Below are 23,913 nucleotides of genomic sequence, written 5' to 3' on the forward strand. Positions count from 1 at the left end.
TATAAAGATAACATATTATATTAGAATAAAAAAATATTTTATCGACTTAATCAAATTTTGTTTTACTCAAAATCTTTTAGATTATGCAATCTGAACAATAAATCATATATTAAAACTTTTCTTAATAAATTATTTCATCGTAAAATCGTTGTAAAAAGATAATTTTACATTCAAATTCAATAAACATAAAAGCATCCATTCCAAGAAAAAAAGGTCGTAACTCGTTGAGTTTACTATTCGATCACTTGGATTTTTTTTTTTTTTAAATTTTATATATTTTGTTGAGATTTTGTAGTCAAATATGACAAATTAAAGACACAAAAGGAAAAATTGCATTCAAGATCAAAACAACTTTCTCTTTATAAACAATCTAAATAAGCACTTTATTACATTATTATTACATGGATTGTGTTCACAATACATCAAGAATCACATCAAATTTGGCACCATCTTCTCATAAGTATGTGAACTTGGAAAGTCTAATAAATCATAGATATACCCCAAAAAGAACCCAATCCTTATAATTCGCCACCCTTTTCATTTTTTCGCCACCCCCTAGTAAATTACCATATTGCCCTTGGTTTTTGAAAAAATTACAATTATGCCATTGAAGCTAAAATTTTCTATATAAACCACAATCACACTAAAAATACTCTCACTACAACTAAAAACCAACATACAAAAGCAAAATTTGGGAGCAAAAATTAAGTTCAATCCGAAATTTATCAATTGAGGTAAGTTATTTGTAATTAAATTTAATCACGAAAAAAAAAAAAAAAAATTATAGGAGTCGCCCAGATCTGGGCGACTGGACCCCGGTTCAGTCGCCTAATTTTAGGCGACTGAAACGGGGTCGAGCCGCCCAGATCTGGGCGACTCCTATAATTTTATTTTTTTTTTAATTTTTTCCGTATGTATTTTATTAATTTTATTATTATTAATTTAATTATTATTATTATTGTATTGTTATTTTTGTTAATATTAAATATATGTTAATGTTATTATTATTAATATTATTATTATTATTGTGATTGTTAATTTTGTATTATTAAATATATGTTATGTTGTTATTATTAATTTTATTATTATTATTGTTATTGTTATTTTTATTTATTATTAAATATATGTTTATGTTTTGTATATATTTTTTTTAATTAAATGTTAATAATTTTTTGTTTTTTTTTTGTTATTTTTTTCCATATTTTATTTATGATTATTATGTATTTAGAAATATTATTATTTATAATATTGAATGAAACCGTAAAAAATTGTAGAAAATGGCTGGTAATCAAGGAAAAGGAAAGGGTTTTTTTAGGCAATTGTTGAGAGGTAATAGTTCTAGGCCTACCTTACTCAGAGGGGACCCGCATGAGAGAGGGGTCACGGGTTCTGCTAGGAGGGCTAGGCAGGAAGAGGCGGCCAGACACAGTGAGGCCCAAAGGTCGAGTACGCTGAACCAAGTGCGTACTCATTTTGATGACCAGGCTGATAGCCTCCAGAGTAGTTGGGGGGTTTATAGTGATGATGATAATGATGCTGATGATGTTCAGTTCCAAGGTCCTGAGCCTGCCCCATTGGACTGGACTATATTTACAAATTTATATTTTCAGAAAAACTCATACATTAATGGATGCAATAAATCACAATTATTCCAGTTACACAGTTGTATATAAATGCACTGTTTAAAAAATTATAATGGAAGATATATAATGTTCTGTATAGAACATTATATATTGTCTAATAAAATTTTGGAATTACACCACATCGAAAATTATACTACAGAATAAATTATATTTATTCCAGTGTAATTGAAATTACACAATTTAGAAAATTATACTGCAAAATTACACTGTGTATAAAATTATACAGCAATTTAGGAAATTACTTGAAGTACATAATACCCCTTTTTCCATCAATTGTTATTTAAAACTAAAATGACATAAAATTTAATTAATTGATCATTAAAATCAGTCGTTTAAATTGTTAGACTACCATAATTACGATTTTGAATTTTAAGAACGATGTGAAGTATGATTTGCAATCTAAAATTTCATTAAAATATTAACACATTTAAAAATTGCACGGGTTTCTATCCTTGTTTGATATATTTGTTAAAAATAAACTGGCCTATTATTTATAACAATCTTCAAAGCTTCTTTGTAAGCCAAGAATTATGAATAAACAACAGTTGAGTTTATTTTCAGCGGAGCGAGCAAATATTAATTTTTTTTTTACAATTTTACCTATTTTTAATTAATTAATTGACTTACAAAGAAAGTTTGTAAAATATTATACTCATTAGATACATTTATTTTAAGCAAACATATCTAATAGTTGCATTTATTTAAAAAGGAATAAATATTAAGTTTATCTTAAGTAAATCAATTAAAAATTAATTTATTATTAACAATAAAATTAATTTTTTATTATAAATTGGTGTGAGAGACGGTATCTCCAAAAAACGCATTATATATATGGGCTAAATAGCCCAACTAATACAAATTAAAGAAATTATAAGAATATGTGCTTCTTGTTTTAAGATCATCTCTTTGAAAGACAATCTTTCACAAAAATAACTAATTTATTATTCACAATTCACAGTAAAGAAAACCCTAAAATTTCCTGTTATGTTAAACAAGCTATAAGAATTCCAAGCAAGCTGATAAGATTTGTTATTTTCTGAGATTGCCTCAAATTTGGCACGCGTTTTTCTGGAACAAAGTAGCAAAGTTTCCACTCCTATTTGGTAATCTAACAAAACCTTTTATTGACTGGTAAGATTACATAGTTTATGTTCTTGCATTGCTAACTCATTTGTCTTCCAAACACTCTCAAAACACACTACATTTTATTACATCACTCTTCACACAGGTGGCAACATGAAGCTTCAACAAGCTAAGCTGCCCATTATTCGTCTGTCTTCTGAATTTGCTACTTATCATCAAAGGATTTGCATTAATATTAAAGGTTTTAGTTTGTTTTGTATAAAACCGTTTTATTATGAGAGACAGATCTATATAATTAGTCTATTTTTGTAATTAATTAATTTTATAAATTGTAAGTGATCACTTTAATACACTAAATATATATAAATCAACCCAATAGAAATAATCTCACCATAAGACCGACTCATTTAAGAACTTGTGTTAAGGAATAGTTTATTATTGGTAATTAAAATAAGATAAGAAAAATTAAATTGTATATATTAATAATATTGAAAACCAGAAGAAATGTAAATGATAATTTAAGATAGTGCTTAAAATCATTTCCATAAATATAAATCATTTTCATAAAGGGTCAGCATAAATATTGATGAGGTTTCAGTTCATTTTGTATGAGATCGTAAAGACGAAAGAGTAACTAATAATCCATCATCCATGTGGCAAGATTTGTAGGTATAAAGAGAAAGAATCTGACCTAATTAAAACAATTTCATCCAGTTTAAACAGTAGTATAATACAAAATATTTCTTGGTCAAATAATAATATTTTTTTTTATAAAATGTGCATTCTAAGTTTCCTCTTATGTTTTCTACTATTGCAACAACCTCAACCCCCCATACCTTCCTTTTGGTAACTTGTTCTTTTTGAGTTTCTTTTCTTGCTAGTTATTATCTTGTTGCTACTTGCTAGTAGGCAGTAGCTAATATTTTTGCAAGGTAAATTATGTTTTTTTTATTCAAGGGTATACTAGAAAATCTCTACACTGAAAAACAAAATAAATCTTTTTTTGTAAGTAATGATAATCAAATTCTTGTTATGAGGTAGAAATTAAAGAAATCCTCCACTGCGTTCTACGTACTAGCTAGACGAAACCATGATTCTCGTTTGTGCAACTTTTGTGAGAGACTATCTCTTGGTGAGACAGACTTAAAATAATAAGCTTATATGGCAACAATTTGTATTAATTAGGCCATTTAACTCATATAAGAAATACGTCTCACGATAAGACCGTCTCATACAAAAATTTGCATTCTCAATTATGCCTTTTATTTCTTCTTAATTACTAGGAGTAACCAAAGAGATTATCTTCTATTGCTATACCAGCTTAGCGTATGTCTGAGTTTTTATCTTATAATTTAATTCATATGGACGGGATACATAAGGGTTGATCATGATTTATTGAGAACCATTCACTTGAATGATTTTTTTGGTAGCTCGAACAAATTTAAGAATTCAATTTAAACTAGTAAATATACAATTAAAAAAGAAAAATTACCATGAATAATACAATATTTTGTTAATTTTTCTACAATAATACCAACTTTTGAGTAACCATGAGTTACACCAACTTAGGAGGGTTTTCTCCTAGAATAGTACCAACTTTAATTTATTAAATTAGTTATCTGTTTTTTCATATAATCTCCTATAATTTGATTTTTAACATGTTAAGGATATTGTAGGAAAACACCCTTAAGCTAGTATTATTCATGGTTAATTAAAAATAGGTATTATTATAGGGAAATAAACAACAAATTATTTTATTCATAGTATTTTTTCCTTTAAGAAAATGATCCACTTCTTTAGCATCTATAATCCAAGCCAAATTTTAGGAGACACTTAAAACACAAAAAAAAATAAATAAAGAAAATATGTTCGTTATATCATGAAGTAAGCTAGTACATTAAATAGTAATGCATATATTTAAATAATTGTTAATATGATCTTATACTTGATTTGGGTAATAACTTGAACAAATTTTAAGTCTTTCTTGCGTGTGGTTACCCAATTCAGATATAGTTGCGCCTTGTCTATGTGTTGAAATTAGGTGCGCGACAAATTTGTTGTTAGTTCTTGTTATGTGCTGTTAAATGACTCCAACAAACTCTGTTAATTATATATATTTAATTGATGGTTAAAATCTTAAAATATGTTATATAATCTATTTATTATAAAATTTGTTGTAATCTCATGCAAACCACGATGGTGCACTTATGGTTGTCATTGATTCGTTGATGGAAATTTTGTAGACTCACATCACAATCCAACACAACAAAGCATTTCATCCTCGTTCGTTCGCTCTTTGAGAACTATTAGAGTTTTTAATAAGCAAATTAGTTTCTTTAAAAAGAAATAAACTTTGTTGATATGGTAATACTATCAGTTTTGTTACCTCATTTAATTTCTTTTTTTGTCTCAACTCAAGGTGCGTATTATAACTATCAGGGACGGATCTCTGTCCGGTCAATGCTGTCAACTGATATCATTCGACTTATGTATCAACCAAATATACCTAAAGGTACTAATATATGTGTTGATTAAGTTGGTATGAACTTTGATACGTGACAATATTAATGCAAGATCAATTCTTATTAAACACATTTTTTAATATTATTGACATCATTTAATTTTATTCTAAATTCGTAAACTATGAAGTTAAAAGCTAAATTTTAGATACGAGATCAAAAACATGCGTATGTGTGGATGTATTATTGGTAGGCTGATATAACAAATTATAAGCCATGAATTAATATGATCCATGCACATACATTAAGTTCTTACGTAGTCAGCTATCTACTCCTATGGAATTATTGTATTAACAGTCAAAATCATTTAATTATTATATGCAGAATAATATGAAAATCTACCAAAACTAACAGAAGTTGCATTAAAAGATGACCACTCAAACTTAAATGAGCAACAACGTTGATGTTTATTATAAGGTGTTCCACGGCATAAACTGGACGTTAAACTTGATGCATATTTTTGTTTCGGGTGGATAATACACTTGGGACAAGGAAGACAAGGGTTATGATTTTTCAGGGTTGATCAGACGGTCTATATTAAGTCAATGGTGTTTTCACAGTTCATCAAACAAGCATGCATAATTCAACTGTTGAAGCTTTATATGGCTGAGATTCTGAGAAGTATTTTTAATCAAATAATTGACTTTTATTAAAATGTTCATCATATAATGTTTTTCTGCAAAACAAAAACTAATTAGCCACCATTGACAATATTTAATTTTGTTAATTTTCCATTGATCATTGGCAAAAATGCAATCAGTTGCAAAGGGTTCAACCTAGAATTGTACAAAAGTAACCCGATTAAATAAAATGAATACGATTGAATTCAGTTAATCCGACAAAATTCATATTAAAATCAAATAAGAGTGTTAAAATATTTACATATACTTATATGAACCGACAGTATTCAGTCCAACCCAATATATTATAACTAAGACCCCAAAAAGCGAATAAACATCTCTAATTTCACCACGACCCCTAAAAGTTTTATAAAACTAAAAGTGTTTCTTAACAAGTTATAAGTTTTTAAATTTAATTAATTTCTAAAATCAAAAAGACTCCTCTTGCATTAGAATTCTAATCTCAAATAATTAAAATCAGCTATAATAACCAATATATTAATTATTCCATTGTCATCTACGTAGATTTTTTTCTCTATTCATTCGGATTCTTACAATATCAACTTGTAAATATTCATATTTATTCAATTGATAAAACAAGAATTATATATAGTACTTAATATTAAATATTAATTGTTGGGACGAATGTCAAATTTTGTGTAATATCTAATACCAAGTTTCTATAAAATGCTAATTTCACTTTCGACTAAGCAACCCAACAAAATATGACCATTCAAAATATAGTTCAGAATTTGTGGCTAGAAATGTAATGGACAAATTTTCAATTTTCACGAGAAGTACAAAAACTAAATATTGACTTTTTAACTAAAATTTGTGTATCTTCAACGTCTTAAATAAAGTCTCTTGCAATTGTCAAGCAACAATGAGAATGCTAGCTCACGAGCATTGTTCTCCGTTTTTAAATATTTGGATAAGTCGAAGAATCTCTACAGACAAGAAAAGAGATAGAATAACTTTTTTTAGGCGGTGAAAATCGAATACAAGGGAAAAACCCTAAACAGTAGTCTAACCTAAGATTCTTAGCATTGTTCTTAGACTCTTAGTAATGCAAGTGTACAGACAACACAATTCAAAGTTTTATTTTGTATATTTAAATTTAAAGTTATAAAATAAGTAATCAAACTAAAAAAAAATAATGCAAACTAACTAATTGTAAGTTTTTTGTTTTGAAAAAATTAACGCTAATAACCTCAACATATTGTCCATCTAAGTGATTTATTTTCAGCAAATAAAAATTAAAATGAAATTGTTCCAAAAGAATTATATATGAGTTTATCATAACCAATAGGCAATAAATCAATTTTTTGGAAAGAAAAAAATTTCATTCAAAAGTTTTCATTTATTGAATAAGATCAAATCAAACATACAACGTGTGTAAATAGTAATATATAATATCTCCAATTTTTTTGCTCTATTAACATATTTTGAAGGCACAAAATAAAAGAAAAATATGTTTTGTTTTGGGTTGAATGAAATTGTATCGACCAGTGTCACAGTGTGCTTCAAAACAATCTTTGAAAAGTGAACCTTGTCTTTTCTGGGTTATCAATTATTTGGGTTAATATGGACCATCAATCTCATAACCTAAAACGTAGATAGAATATAACATAGGCGTAGTAGTAAGTAATTATCTTCTACACATACTGATACAAAATGTATGTGATACCAATAGTTTATCAATTGTCATTTAAAAAGGCCATGCACATTCATCTTTAACTCATATTTAAACGTATTAGAGATTATCATCATGACAAAATTAACCCATAATTCACAAATAGAACCAATAATAATATATTTCCACTACCAACAAAATATCATAAACGACAATCATTATTATTACTAATTAGTTTATTCATGCATCAATCTCATAACCTAAAACATAGATATAGAAGGATAACATAGCCTTCTATATATCCTTATTGAAATTAAAAACTAACATTTCATAAAAAAACTCATTAAATCTTGGTAATAACAAGCTCATGAGCATCATTTCTATAAATAAGGCTAAGTTTAGAGCCAGGCTTTAGATTGTTTTGTTGAACAAAGTACCACCAAATACCAGCACCAAGATAACATATACTATCATTAATACGATCCAATGTCATGCAAAGGGTTATGTGATCAGTCGAAGATCGAACTGGAATTGATATGGCTTCGTTAGTATCCCAGTGGTTTTTCCGTCGAGCAGGCAAAAACTGGTATATGTGCCTTCGAAACTCATCCATGGAGAACGATAAACGAGCACCTTCACTTTCGCTGCCTCCGATTAGGTCAAGTCTAGCCTCGAATGATGTTGGGAACAGTGATAACGCCATTCTTTCTATTATGGTTTAAGGAATATACTTCACTTAGCTTCTATTGTATATAATTGTATAATTGAAAATATGTATATATATATAGTAAAGCATTCACTTCGATTAAAATGGTTGCAGAAGAATAAAAGTGAATGACAAAATATTTATAGAATAGAATATTTATATATTTGATAGAATAAAAGTATTTAAATTTTATCATGTTAACATATGTTGTTAAAATATATTGAGTATCATGTAAATATTCTAGTAGGTAATCTTCGCTCATCCATTGTATCTATATATACATCATCCATTGATTGAATAGTATATTCTATCAGTTACGTTATATATTCCTAAAATTATATTTTGTAAATATTTTATTCTTATTTGGTTATTTAATGATATATTTGCCTAATCTAATTATGAAAATCAAATAATATCACGTATCAATCATTTATATTTAACTTACAAGACAATTTTATTTCTTATATTTAAAATCATACTATTTAGGTTTATTACACAAATAAACAATGTCATATATCACTATATGTTAACAATTACAACTTCGTCTTAAGAATATATCTTTAGAATATATAGTATGTTTATTAATATTAAATATTTTTGATATTAAATTTTTTTGAAGTTATATATATATATATATATATATATATATATATATGGATACTAAGAACTCTAAACATTGGACGAGATTTCATACTAGTTAAGTATATTTGTATTGTTACTTTAAATATGACATTTATTAAGTCAATCTTTTTATATATAAAAAATATATTTATATCAGTCACAATATTTCGTTGATTGAGTAAATTTTTTTTTGACAAAAGATTAACAAATATATATATATATATATATATATATATATATATATATATATATATATATATATATATATATATATATATATATATATATATATATATACTCCCTCACTTAATGTGCCATATATATTTTGATATTTTCCATTATAGCTCGTTCCAATGAATTTTCCACAATTTTTTTAATAAGACCCCACCACTTTTATTGTCTATAATCCTTCATATTTCTAAATATTCTACAACTTTAAACCCTTTTTTTCAACTTTTTAATTTTCGACAAAATGATTGGGATGGAGGACTATATAAAAGAATAATTGATGGACATTTAATAATTTGATTTCAATGACATTATTCACTTCAATAATCCTTTAGTCTTTTTAAATTTGCTAACATATGCGCAAAACATATGAGAGCTTTAGGAGTTATGTATTGTAAATTGAAAGGGACGAAGGAAATAATTGATTGGTCTTCTACTTCACATTGCAGATCGTCTTGTAAGCTATTCAGGTCTAGTCTATAAGCCCAAGCTAAAGAAGAAGAATGAATATTCCAGCTTTAGCATACAAAAGTAGAAAGCTGAACATACATTAGTTACATAAAATAATCGAATGTATACTTTAACATAAAAAATGTGTACGGAAATTTAGTTGGTATCTAACTAATATGATAATAAACAAATAATAATATAACCATGAATCAAGTTTTGTCTCAGTTGAAGTATGTACCACTTTAACCAGAGTAGACGTGGATTTGATTTACGATGTTGCCCCCTCCCTTAGCCCTCCCCTTCCCTCAACCAACGCTTTACTCAAAAAAAAAATAACTTGATAACATAGCCAAAATCAAAATACTAGAAGTCTAGTGCATACCTGGATGCCTTTTGATCTTTAAGACACAACAGAAGACTTCGAAGAAAGTAACTCCAAAATCTGGTCGTGCAAGGTTCCATTACTCACTAGAACACCACCTGAAGGAGAAATAACTCTACGTGCTGTTTCATCAGCAGCAAGATCGATTTCACTCCCGCTCCAATCACTGACCTGTTCAGATATATTTAGATGTCATAATGTCAATCTTATATAAGCGCGGACAAAATTTTAACTGTTGGAACTCGGAATGCTAAATGAAACGTGTTGTATCTGCTGGTTGAAGTATAAAAGTTAAAGTTACGAGAAATCGAGAACGAGTGATGCCAACCTTTCCACCAGCTTCAAGCACACAAATCATGCCAACAACGTGGTCCCAAGCCTGCATAAACCCATGAATTTGAATAGTAAAGGACACGGTTGAAGGCAGTAATACTTAAAACCCATGGATTTGAATAGTAAAGGACACAGTTGAAGGCAGTAATAGTTAATCTTGAGATGACAGAAGGTTTAACAAGAATAAGAACTTTGGTGGAAGAAATATACAGTACAGGAAAATACCTTCATAATAGTTCGAGTCCTTGCTCTAACAATGAAAACAGATGCTCTTCCTGAAGCAATTGTTAAGTATTTGCATAGACTGCCAATAATAAAAAAAAACCATTTGAGAAACGGACCAACTTAGAGAAAAACATTGAATATATGAAGCAGTGAACAGTCAGAACTACCCAATAACATCATGTCTGTTATAATGTAGCACCAGAAAAGACGAGGTGGCCATTAACTACTGCGACGGAGAATTTGGTTATTTCGGCTTAGGATCGGGAACAGAAAACAATGATGACGAACTAGTTCCAAATAAATATCATTTGAGAAACAGACCAACTTAGAGAAAAACATTCAATAGACTAGACAGCAATCAACTACTACTGCAATGGGGGATTTGGCTTAGGATCGGGAACAGAAAACAAGGATGAAGGACTAGTCCAAAAAAATCAATAGAAATACAAGAACTTAAGAGTCAAGTAATATACGTTGGGCCCACTAAAGCACGGCCACAGCCCACAAGATTTCAAGAGAAGGTGAATTTGAGAATGTGAGTTGCCTATCTAATGGTTGATGCATTCAACTTTGTGTTAGTTGATTAAAGAACAATTACAATATAGCATGAAGATCTTGTCTTTGATCATGTCTTTGAGGTTAACAACCACTGAGAAGGGGATGAATGTAGGACAGAAGACAAAAACATCAAACAACACATAAGTGAACATATTTTTTAAGACTAGCCGGCACAATTTTCACTCAAAGAAGCTTGCTTCTTTCTAATGGATTCCAATATCACGTTTTGTCCTTTTATAAAGCTTCAAGTAGATACATAATGAGTTTCACTCTGCTTATGAGTATCAAGCCTAATAACTGGGAAAATAGAGAGCTCAAGAGGGAGAAATCTCCATTCCCAATTAAAATTGAGGTCAGAATTCTTTTCTTGAACTAACAAACCAACACACACCACAAGAGAAAATTTTATGAGGGCCAAGTATCCAAGCATCAAGCACTGAACTTAATTACAGATGAATTTTGGTATACCTTCCGCAGCATGTTGGGAGAAGTAGAACTTGCTTCTCACCTAAATTATTAGGATTGGTTGTTGCACTAAGAGAATTTGACAGGGGTATTGAATCCCATTTTTGACTTTCTGGTATGCAGAAACGTGCCTCATGAACTACAGAAGATCCATCAACAAAGCATCGTTCCCAAAAGTTATCCTTACTCATAAGACCACCAAACGAGTCTGATAGTTTACTTTTCCATGTCCCACAGCCCAAATGTGCCACCATAATAATTCCTCGTGTAGATTCCTCCTTTAGGCATTCTTTGACATCAATAAGAGATTCATTCAAAGGGTTGTCTCTCCAATTCGGGCAACCCATAACCCCCAATACCGTTTCTCCCTCAACTATAAGTGCCAGTCCAACCTACAATGACATCATAGCAAGAATAATTGAATAAAGTCTTTAACATGAATCACAAATTCATGGTTTTTATTTTCAATTCTTGATAGGGTAGTTATATGTTTTTCATACACAGATCTGATACAGGCAGCTACATTGAGAATTTGATTCATATAACAGAAAGTACATCAGAAATCAAACATAATTTTGCATCTAAAATTTCTGAACAATTTTTCATGGTCCTAGTAAACTTTCCATAAATATGAATATTTTGTCCAATATGAAGACCTTTATAATTATAGTATCAAGCATGTTCTATAGTCCTTTCCAAATGAAAAACTCAAAATGTACTAACTACTAACACTATCCATCCCAAATTAAGATGTTAAAAAGACACAAAAATTGTTAGTGAACCCTAAGTATTGAAATCTAAAACTGCTGACTGCAGGACATAGACACGGGTAAAAACAAAGTAGAGCATCATTGTTGGTTTCTCTACTGCAGTAGCGACTAATTTTACTGATACTACGATTTTCTTCAAAGATTTTCAATCTCCTCAAACAAATGCATCATAAATATGATAGGAGATTTTATTCGCTGTTAATGTCACCATAATTGCCATGTATTAGGGAACTATGCATTTCTATGGTGTCACAGAAAGGGTCACAGCTGACGCTTCAATGATTTTTTTTAGTCATATTGGCCATAGCCCGTACACAGTCTGTATCAGCTCACATATCACCTTATTCACAATACATAGCAGTCATCCGCCGGAGGAAAAAATCAGTTCAGAAATCAAAACAGTAATGGCCATCAGTTCACCCAATATGTTTCATGTCAGTTATAATGTAGAATTACATATAGCAATCTTTAAAAACAAAATGCACATCAATAGTACATCAATAATGCTTCATCCCTATGCATTTTATTGTCTAATCTAAATATCAACAACATTATAGATTCAGATCAAATCGACAAAAATCTATTCCTCTTTTACATTGCTGCCTTTACAAGCTAACTGCACATCGCTTGCCCCAATACCTAAGATTAGGAAGATTGATCTTCCAACTTTCCTGGTAGTCTTGCTCTTTGGTCTCAGTCTTATTTTTTTTTCAATTTTATTTAAATGATATGAAATTCTATTACTCAAAATATCCTTTTTATTAGTCTTTAGTCAAGGTTGAAGTTGTATACATCTGCACAAACCCACATCCCAGATGAATAACACCCTTTGAGTTTTCTCCCATTGCATTTCCTTGTGTGAGAGAATTTCAAACAAAGGGGTTAAACTCAAGGACTAAAAGGAGCAGTAGGTAATCAACTACTATATAATGTTTTTTGCGACACAAGTTGATTTGTTTGGTTCATGTAGCAGGCCCCATATTGTTGAGATTTACGGCTTTAGCCTTGATGTGTTATAAAAAATGCAATACCTTGAAACACCAAGAAAACAAAAAAAAGAAAAACTTATAGGAAAAACTCAAACCTTCAATCTAAAGAACCACAAAAGATCCTATCTTCAAAATCAAGAAATAAACAATAAATGCTGATAACAAAGTGCTATACTCCATTGATCCTTAGAAAAGAACTAAACACCAGATAATAAGACACAGTTGAGCAAGGTTTATCCACCAATCAATCTCCTTCCATCCAAACTACCAAATAGCCCACAAGAACAGACTTTCCACATTCCAGCAAAACTGTTTCCCTAATAAGTTTCCTTTAAGGAACCCTAATGACAGTATTCACTTAGACACTAGCCCATCTCACGTAAGAAAGCTAGCAGGAATGGAGAAGGAACATACCACATATAAGGCACTGCCACCTTTGAGAAACCCTCGTGTCCCATCTATTGGGTCCAGTACCTGCAGTGTATTGTTTGATGAACCAAATAATCAGCTTAAATTTAAACTAAGAACCAAGAACTTCACAAGTGTTATAATCAACTGTAAGACATGATGAGAAATTGTGAACTGTGAAAACACAGACATATTAAGCAGTAATTAACAAAACATGCAGACCTCAGAGATGTTAAAAGATGCAACAAAGGTATTAGGAACAAAGACGCCGTAGCAGTCACACACACAACAAGGATGGAAGAACTTTAAGTAGTAAAACAAGTTATAATTAAATTAAGCCCAACATCCCAGTCAACCAAATATGGAGATAAGCTTTGACTTTCAAGACAGTACATAGGCATGATAGTTGGTCATCAAAAAAACTCCTGAACAGAAATGTCATACTAAACTCGATACATCAGATGCTTAAAGCTGTTGCAAAAATACCCAGTACGTGGCTGGCTTGGACTCAAAAGCAATAGCATTACTCCCTCCTCTGTCAATTGCTGCCAACACTTTGTTATCTGTTAAGTGTTCACGTGGGAAGCTCGTATGATCTTTGACAACTTTGACCACGGCATCAGCTAGATTATTAGAACGCAAGAAAGCAGAGTCCTCTTCAGCCACTAAGGGAATCCCTGGGAAATGTTTTTCCAGCTCTGTCCAATAAGGAAGATAAATGGTTGATAATGAAACAATAAACATGAAACAGAATTATGTTTGGGTCCATTCTTACAGCTATAACTCGTAAGTCCATAAATTTTATATGATTCGACTGAAAAGCTAATCTGTATACCCAGTGAAAATTTCATCAGAAGGTAAACAAGAAAAGGCCATAACTTATTCAAATCAAAGAGCATTTGAAAGTAAAATACAATATTTTCCTAGCAAGAGCTGGTATCCCAAATATCAACAGATTGTATTGTTTTGTGATTGTGATCGTTGTGACAGTGGTGAAATGCTTTTCATGGTGAAATTGCTACACTTATTTTTTTCATTGTCTCTCGAGCATCACCACACCTCCTTTACAGTCACCAGACTCTCTTTCATCCACCAAATCTTCTTTATAAATACCCTATATCTAAAGGCCTAAAGCTCCACATTTTATACCCCCATTCCAAGCATAAAGAGAGAATATTACTAAACCAATTGCACCAACAAATAGTACATCATCCTATGTGTTCAATTGAAACTTCTACACTTTCTTTTTTTTCATTGTCTTGTTGAATTTGCTGTATTTCCAAATTCATTCACTCATTTAATTTCTCTTTTATCCTCATCCACACAATTCGAACATTTTATTTCTCCCTCAGTTCAAATATCAAATCAAACTGAAAAAAGCTAAGTTATGTACTTGTACCAAGGAGTATCAAAAAATATTCAACTTCTTCCGGTAAGTGTATGTTCACTCCAACTCATTTTAAGTTTACGTCAATTATTCAATCACTTTCACTATCACATACTCATAATTTATAAATTCAATTCAAATCCAATTTAGTTCTAACGTGTACCAAGTACAATTTCCACAAAGCAACTTTTTAGCGAAAAAGGAGTTAATATTCGATACCTAAACTAATTAGAGCTTGAACACTGAAATCTGCAATTGTGACAGGAGTATTATCATTCTTCTCCAAAACCCTACCATCATCAGAAAACAATGATTTTTGCACCTGCAATTCAACAATACAACAGAACTATAATTCAACTAACCAATTTAATAAAAAAGATTCAAATTTCATTTTCAAAGAAGATAAAAAGTACATCAACAGAGATGCGACAAGCTCTATGAACGACATTGACAGCAGCTTCAAGCTCTTTGTAATGCTTAGCTTTCTGAGATGAAAATGGCAAGTTTGACCTAATTTTCAATGAATAACCATCAAAGATAAACAAAATCGCTGGAAATCGAAAAGATAAATTTGAAAGAAACCTCAAATTCAAAATCTTGTAGTCCAAATTAATACCTGATAGTGAAGAACTTGGAGGATTGATAATGGCGGAATTTGATGGTTGAAAGAGGACTTAAAGAAATGATTTTTGAGAATCGAAAAGTGGAGAGCCGGAGATCCATAAGAGTGAGAAATTTGAGTAGTAAGTAGATTGAATAGAGATGAGTTATGAGTGATTAACAATGGCGGAAGAAGCTGTTGCTAACGTTTAAAGCTCAATAGTTTGTGTATGATTTTCACTACTACACGTTGGCCAATTAGGCAATTATATATAAGGTAGTTTGAAAAATAATCGTTCGTCATTAGATAGTTTACCAGAGTAAAAACGAGAATGAAAGTTTTTTTTGACTAGATTAAAAGGTTCGTTAAAATTTTTTTTTAGGTGATGTTATTTTGAATGTAATTAAATGATAATTGATTTTATTTTGAGATAATATTAATTTATTAAAGTAAAATTTACTTTGATAAATTTGAACATGCAAATTTTGTTTAAAAAAATAAGTTAATAGTAAAATATGTGTAAGATAAAAGAAATTAAATAATTTTATAAATGAGATTAAAAGCTAAAACTAAATAAGGAATAAAATAAAATAACTCGAAACAAAAGCAGTGACAGTAAAAAAACAAAAGAAATATTTAAAATTTTTTGAGTATTTTTATTTAGTTTAATATTTATACTCATAATAAAGACTTTTGTCAAATATTTGAGATCAAGACTTTGAAAATGTTAATATCCTTTTAAAGATAAGTTTTTAGTAACTTTGGGGTACATTTTAAACTCTTGGTTTATTGCAAACTCTTTTTGAGTTTGTTGCATAAGCAAATTTGTATCTTTTTTAAATTTGTAGCCAAAATATTTTAAATGTATAAATGGATGAGGATAGAGAGAATATAAGTGCGATTTCATGTATAACAAATTTAATAAGTTGAACTAAAATAGCAAATATAGCATATGCCGATGAACGACCAATTTCCATTAGAATCCTGAATCCCAGCTGAAAATATTCAGAGTAAGTATTCCATCACAATATTCACAAATCACAATGTGTTCCATGACTTGTATCCTCAACATTGAATCAAAATCAACACACCCAAGAACTCAGGAAAAACATGCTAATCATATCCAAATGTATTGTGAAGGCGAAACAGTCGCTAACTTACTAAAAATCTACTTTTAATTGACGCATTTGTGATTCACACCTAAACCCTGATCGAATTCGGCTTCAGATCGTTCTCAAGAAACAAACGCTCTGGTCCAACTAAAAAGATGTCGGGGCAAATAACTATGTTCATATAAAAGCTGTCCGTCCTCCCCTCCTACTGTGCCTATCGTATGCAATGTTGATTTTATCGACAAGTTCATTCATTGCACTGCATAAAAAGAAGCAAGGTTAGTCCTTAAAGTAAAGGTGAACCTTAATGCATAACAATAGACATTAAGCAATATCAAAACGCAAATGGCACTCGAATCAAAAACCATTTCAAACCCCTTGTCATAGAATCATCAAACATCGATGATCTATAAATGATCTATATGTTATAGATCAGTGTCCTAGGAAAGCGAGGAGGACGCTAAAGACCGACCATTTTCTATTTGAAAGGATTATTCATAGAAGTTAGATATATGTTTCTATTCCCTCTATTCCTTTGAATTACCAGTACTTTATTTTCGTCCATCCATTTAACTTTTCATATTTTCTTTTATGGAAAAACATGTCACCACTTTCTTTCATTTTTATCTATACATTCTCTCTTTTGAAACCATCCACAGAACATAAATGTCCCCACTTTCCTTAATCTTTGTGTCATTTGTTATTGTTTCAAATTCATCGGGACAGAGTCCATTTCACATCTCAAACTCTCACATCACTTGAAACATAGCGACAGACTCTCATTGGTTCCAAATGCCAGCCAGGAAAAAACTGTATCCTAAAAACCTATGATACAGATTTTTAGGCACCAATATAGAAATATGATAATGGTGAAGAGAAGGAAATAAAGTAGACAACTATAGGTCATACAGCATCAGGTCTATGGAAGTCAAAACAAAAAAGATTTAATAATATTACCAAAATGCAGAGCAGCGATGCAGTACAATAAACATGGAAACAGTTGTAGGTTGAGATGGAAGAAAATATATCTGATAAATAAAAGACGCGAAGAAATTCGGGGTGTGGGGGATAGGATTGGGTAAAGGAATAGGAATTTATTCTGGATGTACATCATTACCTAGAGCAGTTGGTCAACATGGCAAGATAAGTAACCAGCAGCGTGTCATTGTATTCCTGAAAAAGAGCTCAAAACTCAGAATACTCTTTCCACAGATATATATCTCAGATAGATGATAAAAGGATAATAAATGATTATTACCATCAGAAAGTCATCTTGAAATTTCAAAGATTCAATGGCAGGTAATCTCCTTAGAAGACTTGAAACTTGTCTCAATAGTGAATACTCGCAGGGAATCTCACCTGTAATGAACATAAAAGCAGATGTAGATGAATCCACAGAGATTTAAGTGATATTATGCCTCTCATCTTGCTATCCCATCATGACACCATTATCACCCTAGTTTAAATACTTAGTAGTGACGTAAGAAAATGATATCGTTAAGCTAGCACCTAGGCAGGAATATATAGGACAAGTATGCACACTGCATTAAACAGCAATGAACTTATATGGTTCCGGAGTATTATTTATCTGCCACAATATACCAACCTTATCCGAGCTACCACGTCACCTAGTAAACCAACTCTATATCCAACCCACTCCTGCAGCTACCCCTTCAACAAAGCTTAAAACTAATGCATGAACATTAAATTTACCTTTCTGCATGGCAAGAAGATACTGGAGCAGAACTTTAACTCGGCTATTCAACATCTTAATTGCACTATGGATACCAGTCAAATGAGCAGCCACTGCATAGAAAAAAAAAACATTTCGGATAAGCTAAAATTAGAACACAATCTGCTTCATCTTATGTACTCACAAGGAAAAATAAGTTTGCTGATCTCACATTGGGTAGCAGCAGAACCGCCATCAGCTGGTTTAAGATGCGCAACATGGTCGACTGAAATCCTTTCTGCTTCTACTGTCTTCATGAATATTAATTTTTTAAAAATATTTTCCAAAATCAGCCAGAGCGCATATGTGCAGAGGAATTGGGGAGAGAAGTGAAGCAGCAAGATAGATTTACCTCAATGGTGTAGCTCGAACGAACAAAGATTAGCTGAGGAAGACCATCAATGACATGTAGTTCTGGAATTTGAAAATAATAACGATTATACAAAATTAGAGAGCAAAAACTTCATAGCTATGTAAAGAGCTGCAACCTGGAAGGCATGTCATACATAATTTAATGGAGTCCTCATTGAAGGAACCAAAAACGGCAGGACAACCAAATAACAAACACAGATGACAGTAGAGTAAGAAGCAATACTGGTAACAAGAACCACCTCCAACACTATTCTATATAGCTCTTGACAATACACCAGTATAGAGAGGTCAAACTGTAAACCAACCTTAACTATAATCAAATTAGTAGAGAGACCATCTCTTATAGAAGTAATCATCAGCGAAAGTATGACAGACTATTAACTCAAATTTTAAAAACAAAAATAAATCTCTAGATAGACAATACATTTTTTGCAGAATGGGACAGTTGCTTCACATGAATATCAACACTGACCACAAATTATAACCTTAACTCCACAATTCCAAACTCTTCAAAAACAGCCTTCCCCCAAACAGAGCATCGCATTACCCATGATCCATAGGAATCCAAGGTATCTTCAACAAAAACATCACACCATTACCAACTTAAATCCATACAAATTTAACCACAGGCAACAAGTGGAGGACATACAAATATAAGATTATACGATTATCAGCACATACATATTTAACCACAAGCAACAAGTGGAGAACATAGAAGTGGAGATCCTTAATTGACACGTTACATGGGTTTATAATCACATACAAATATATGATTATACACAAGAGTGGAAGATCGCTGTGGAAATCAAACATACCACTTTCATAGATGCTCAATGGTAGATCCTTCTGTGCATGATTGATGGAAGGGTGGAGTAGAAGATAAACAGGACTCTCATTGATATCCATCAGCTGAACCACAATAACTATAATTCATTAGCAGAGAAAATTAATCCATAACAATGCTCTTCTAAGAGAACATGCATGCTTGTCAAAACACAAGAATTAATCATACATTTGAAATATGAAATAGTAAAAAAAAGACCATCTATCATTCACTAAAACTCTTAGAAATCAAGTTCAGCTTCGATGTCCAATCCCTAGATGTAAAACATGCAACGAATCAAATACACCAAACAATAATAAAGAACGATGATGAAACAGCAATAAAAAGAAAACAGACAAATTGTAGTGTCTAGCAAAAATTCCCTTAGTGGCTACTAGTGTAAAATAAATTCGCCATTTTCTTTTTTAATTCGTAATTCACACAAAATGACCCAAAAATAACCCAAAATTGGCCTTAATTCACTGTCTTTTTATTTGCAATCGCAAGGAGATTATCATATTAGCAAATCATGTGACATTGGTGTCTACTAGTTGTGAAACTGAAATACATTAAAATGAACTTGAATCAAGGATCTAATTGAAGGTCTCATCTAGACTTCATTTTTCACATCTAGGATGTACAAATCGAAGTTCGGATAGTTAATTGAACTCTAGGATTTGGCAGCTCTGATCTGAAGTGATCATTTACAAAAAAAGAATAAAGTGCAATAGGACAGAACATGGAATAATATACTCTGTTAAAGCAAGTGCCAATAATCTTAGTGATGACGTTAACTTTAAACATATAGTCGAACATGCTTTGTCTTGTACTTTAGAGAGGGTCGATAAAGATGTGTCGAATGTGGGTGGTTTAAGGTTTGGAACGGTTGATGAGAGTTGTTTGATCGAAGCAACAAGAAGAGGAACAGGCTGTGTGTGGCTCGACCAGCCGCTCGATCGAGTGAGGGCTCGCTCGACCGGTCGAGCGGGGGTGGCTCGGTCGAGCAACATGTCGAGCAGTATGTGCAGAATAAGTCAGTAGCTTCTCTGGAAGCTCGCTCGACCGACCGAGGTAGTGGCTCGGGTCGAGCGGAAGATCAGAAGACTGCATTGGATTCTGTTTTGGTCAGAATGTTTGTGTAGTCATTGAATAGGTGCATTACTTGCTGGTTTAATGTAATGTTTATTGTGATGTTTATTACTATGGTTAATTGTCATAGTTAATTAGAATGTTAATTGTGGTTTATGGTGATTTATGAGGGAATACTAAGGGTGATGAATGCCTTGCCTATAAATAGGATTCATCACTCATAGTATCAAACACCACAAACACACATATTGTTGAGAGGGCTATTGCATTGTTAGAAACTTGAGAGTGTTCTTACTTTGCTTTAGTATTTGTGATCTTGAGAGGTTGTTCTCAAGATAAGGAAGTTTATTATACTTGTAATTGTTGAATTCATTATAATAAACTACATTTGAGGGGGAGGTATTCAAGATACCTCATAAACACTTGTGTTCATTCTTGCATTATATTTTCATTTGTTTTTCTTTGTTGAACCTCTTTGAGGCTTGCGCTTTCATACTCTTTGTAGTTAATGTAAAATACGATAGCATACACTTGATCCCTTTGCCTTAATCTAATCAAAACTTAAAAGTCTTATACAAGGAGTTGAAGCAATGGCATAGAACATATTGACAATCAACCATACAAAGATTAGGGTTTCGAGTGAAAAATTCGTGGACCAACTTTAAAGAACAAGAAACACAACAGTCTCAGATCTCTCAACCCACAAGACCATGAACCAGAGAACTAACATCCATTATTAGAGAATGGGCAATTCAGAGACTAAAATATTCAACTTATGCCAATAGAACACACGCGCGCGCACACACCACACCCAATTTGTTTGTGGGAACTTAGAAGCCAGCGTCAATTTTGACTTAACCCAACTCTTCCAAATATTTGACTAATAAAGCAAACAAGAACACCAACAAGTTTGAATCTCGAACTATAGTGAGATGTGTATTGATATTAACCTCACAAGACTTCCATTCCCTCTTCCTGCGCTCTAGAAACTCAATTATCATCATCACATTACAATAACACTTCAGTAGTCCATCAAATTAAAGTTGTGTCTCAAAACAATTTTTCCTGTATTTCTTTCTAAACTTGAGAAACTTCTGTAGTTTCGGATAAAAAAAATATGTATTATAAACAACAATGCCAAAGTCGTATCACATAACATGGGATTAACTCGTCAACAACAACAACCTACAAGAACCAACCCTTTTCAAAGGTGGAAAAAACTAATCTCAATTAAAATGAAAATGCTGCGTTTTCCATTGCATACCTTACCTTCTTCTGCTCTACCCCTTTATTTCCTTTATAACCAGGGAAAATGAAAGGCTGACCTTAATTCTATTGAAATACACATACCATATAATATAAAACTCCACAACATACATGTCCAAGCACTTGGTTATAAATAGAGTGCTCCAAATTAAGAGAAAAAACAAAATAATGCACAGAAACAACAAGATTGCTCACAGCTTTATGTATTAGCATATCAGATTCTTGAGCATCAGTTCCAGTTGAATACCACCCAAGCACATAGAAATTTGGAAAAACCTTCTTATCTGCCCACAAATCACATTAAAAATCATAAGATTAATACCATCATCATTAATAACAACTCAACAACAAAAAAAAAAAAAGCATTTAATTGTCCTGATTGCGTCAAAAAAAAACAATAGAATAGCAAACAAATAATTGGGGTGTCCAGAAAAGAGAAAACTTCATCACAACTCAACAACATTTTGCGCTAACAACAATGCCTAAGCATTCATCCCAAAAGATTGGGTCAACTACATGAACCAAAAGATCAATTCCACAAAGTGTGCACATGAATTCTACTTCTTGCAACAATCTTTTGCTCTTACAAAAACAATGCTCACACACCAATCAGAAAACAAAGAATAAAGGGAAAACCTTCATCCCAAAAAAGGGAAATAAAAAACACTAACATTGCCCCAATTGTCACAGGCCCACAAATCACAAAGAAAAAACACTATATTGACATCATTCGTGATAACTCAACAACAAAAAAAGAACATCACCACAATAACCACAAAAGATAACAAAATACTTGCTCAGTTTCAGTTCACTTAAAATCTTACACTATATACATGCGTTGCTTGCTTGTTACTTATTTCAAAAAAATATAATCACGTAAGATCTAAATAGATTCGTATGAATATACAATTTCAATGAAATATCTATAAATTTTAGTAATATCAGCATTTAGGTATGTGCATTGACATTTGACGTACGAGTTTTAAGAAATGTTGCAATCAAAAAGAAAATGGGGGAAATAGAAAATAAAAATGGAAGTTCAAAGAAAAAATTCATCACAAATTAACAAAACAAATACAAAAAGGGAAATCTTCATCTACAATAAGAAAAAAGCACTTACAAAGCTCTTGTTTTTTCTCGAGAAAACCACGATCAAGAGAATTACTAATAGGATCATAAAGAAGTTCAAAACTATTAAAGATCTCAACAGTTCTTCCTCTTTGAACGCCAATTACACATCCATAAACCCTAGGAGGAGGTGACGATTCACCGCCATTAGAAAGCGAAGAAGGGTGTTGCAATTGAGATTTAACTCGCGTAAAATGATCGGAAATATTCAGAATTACTAGAGGATGAAGCTTGAATGTTAATCCACTGCTTGATGACGCCGCCATATCTACACAACTTCAAATAAGAAAAGGGGGAAATTGTTGATTAGGGTTTTTGCGAAAAATTGAAAATCATCGAGCTAATTATGCAAAAAAAATCAAATATAGAGAGGAATACAGAAAACAAACCGAAAATCTGAGTTTGATTTTATCTCGAGATGTTCTTGCTGGAGTGGAATACTTGAATGGTAAAGAAAACCAAAATACTCACTCCTCACAAGTGAATTTGATGGGAGTATAACATTTGTATTTATATTTTAGCTATGATTTTAAAACTAATTATTTGTAGTACTAATAGTTTTATTTTAAAAATAAGAGAAAATTATAATAAACTATCTATTCTATATCCTTATTTGTAAAAAACTACCTTATCTAAAATTTTTTGCAAAAACTTATCTTATATTATACATTTCTTTGCAAAACACTACCATATAACGGTTTTTACCGTTTGACTGTTTAAATTAACCGTTGACTGTCACGTGACCTTATAAAACACTTGCTTCTTCTTCA

At 31.3% G+C, this 23,913-nt stretch overlaps 2 protein-coding genes across 3 annotated transcripts; both read right to left on the reverse strand.

Moving 5' to 3' along the window:
* Positions 1 to 9,885: 9,885 nt before the first annotated feature.
* On the reverse strand, positions 9,886 to 15,870 carry LOC130823520 (putative PAP-specific phosphatase, mitochondrial). Its single transcript, XM_057688153.1, has 9 exons — positions 15,637 to 15,870; positions 15,434 to 15,530; positions 15,240 to 15,342; positions 14,120 to 14,331; positions 13,640 to 13,699; positions 11,470 to 11,858; positions 10,444 to 10,522; positions 10,214 to 10,264; positions 9,886 to 10,056 (listed from the first exon to the last, which is right to left on the reverse strand). The coding sequence occupies exons 1-9, from the start codon at positions 15,741 to 15,743 to the stop codon at positions 9,904 to 9,906; spliced, it is 1,251 nt and encodes a 416-aa protein (XP_057544136.1). The 5' UTR covers positions 15,744 to 15,870; the 3' UTR covers positions 9,886 to 9,903.
* A 695-nt stretch (positions 15,871 to 16,565) lies between these two features.
* LOC130823522 (COP9 signalosome complex subunit 6a-like) lies at positions 16,566 to 23,646 on the reverse strand. 2 transcript variants are annotated; one of them, XM_057688155.1, is made up of 10 exons: positions 23,533 to 23,646; positions 23,136 to 23,419; positions 22,211 to 22,299; positions 19,653 to 19,746; positions 18,818 to 18,879; positions 18,638 to 18,716; positions 18,447 to 18,539; positions 17,992 to 18,092; positions 17,851 to 17,906; positions 16,566 to 16,992 (listed from the first exon to the last, which is right to left on the reverse strand). In XM_057688155.1, the coding sequence occupies exons 2-10, from the start codon at positions 23,407 to 23,409 to the stop codon at positions 16,911 to 16,913; spliced, it is 930 nt and encodes a 309-aa protein (XP_057544138.1). In that variant the 5' UTR covers positions 23,410 to 23,419; positions 23,533 to 23,646; the 3' UTR covers positions 16,566 to 16,910. The 2 variants fall into 2 exon arrangements, with proteins under 2 accessions (XP_057544138.1, XP_057544137.1); XM_057688154.1 differs by having other exon boundaries at positions 23,136 to 23,411; positions 23,533 to 23,644.
* Between the last annotated feature and the right edge of the window lie 267 nt (positions 23,647 to 23,913).

Source organism: Amaranthus tricolor, chromosome 9, assembly GCF_026212465.1.
Source record: "Amaranthus tricolor cultivar Red isolate AtriRed21 chromosome 9, ASM2621246v1, whole genome shotgun sequence".
NCBI classification, from domain to species: domain Eukaryota; kingdom Viridiplantae; phylum Streptophyta; class Magnoliopsida; order Caryophyllales; family Amaranthaceae; genus Amaranthus; species Amaranthus tricolor.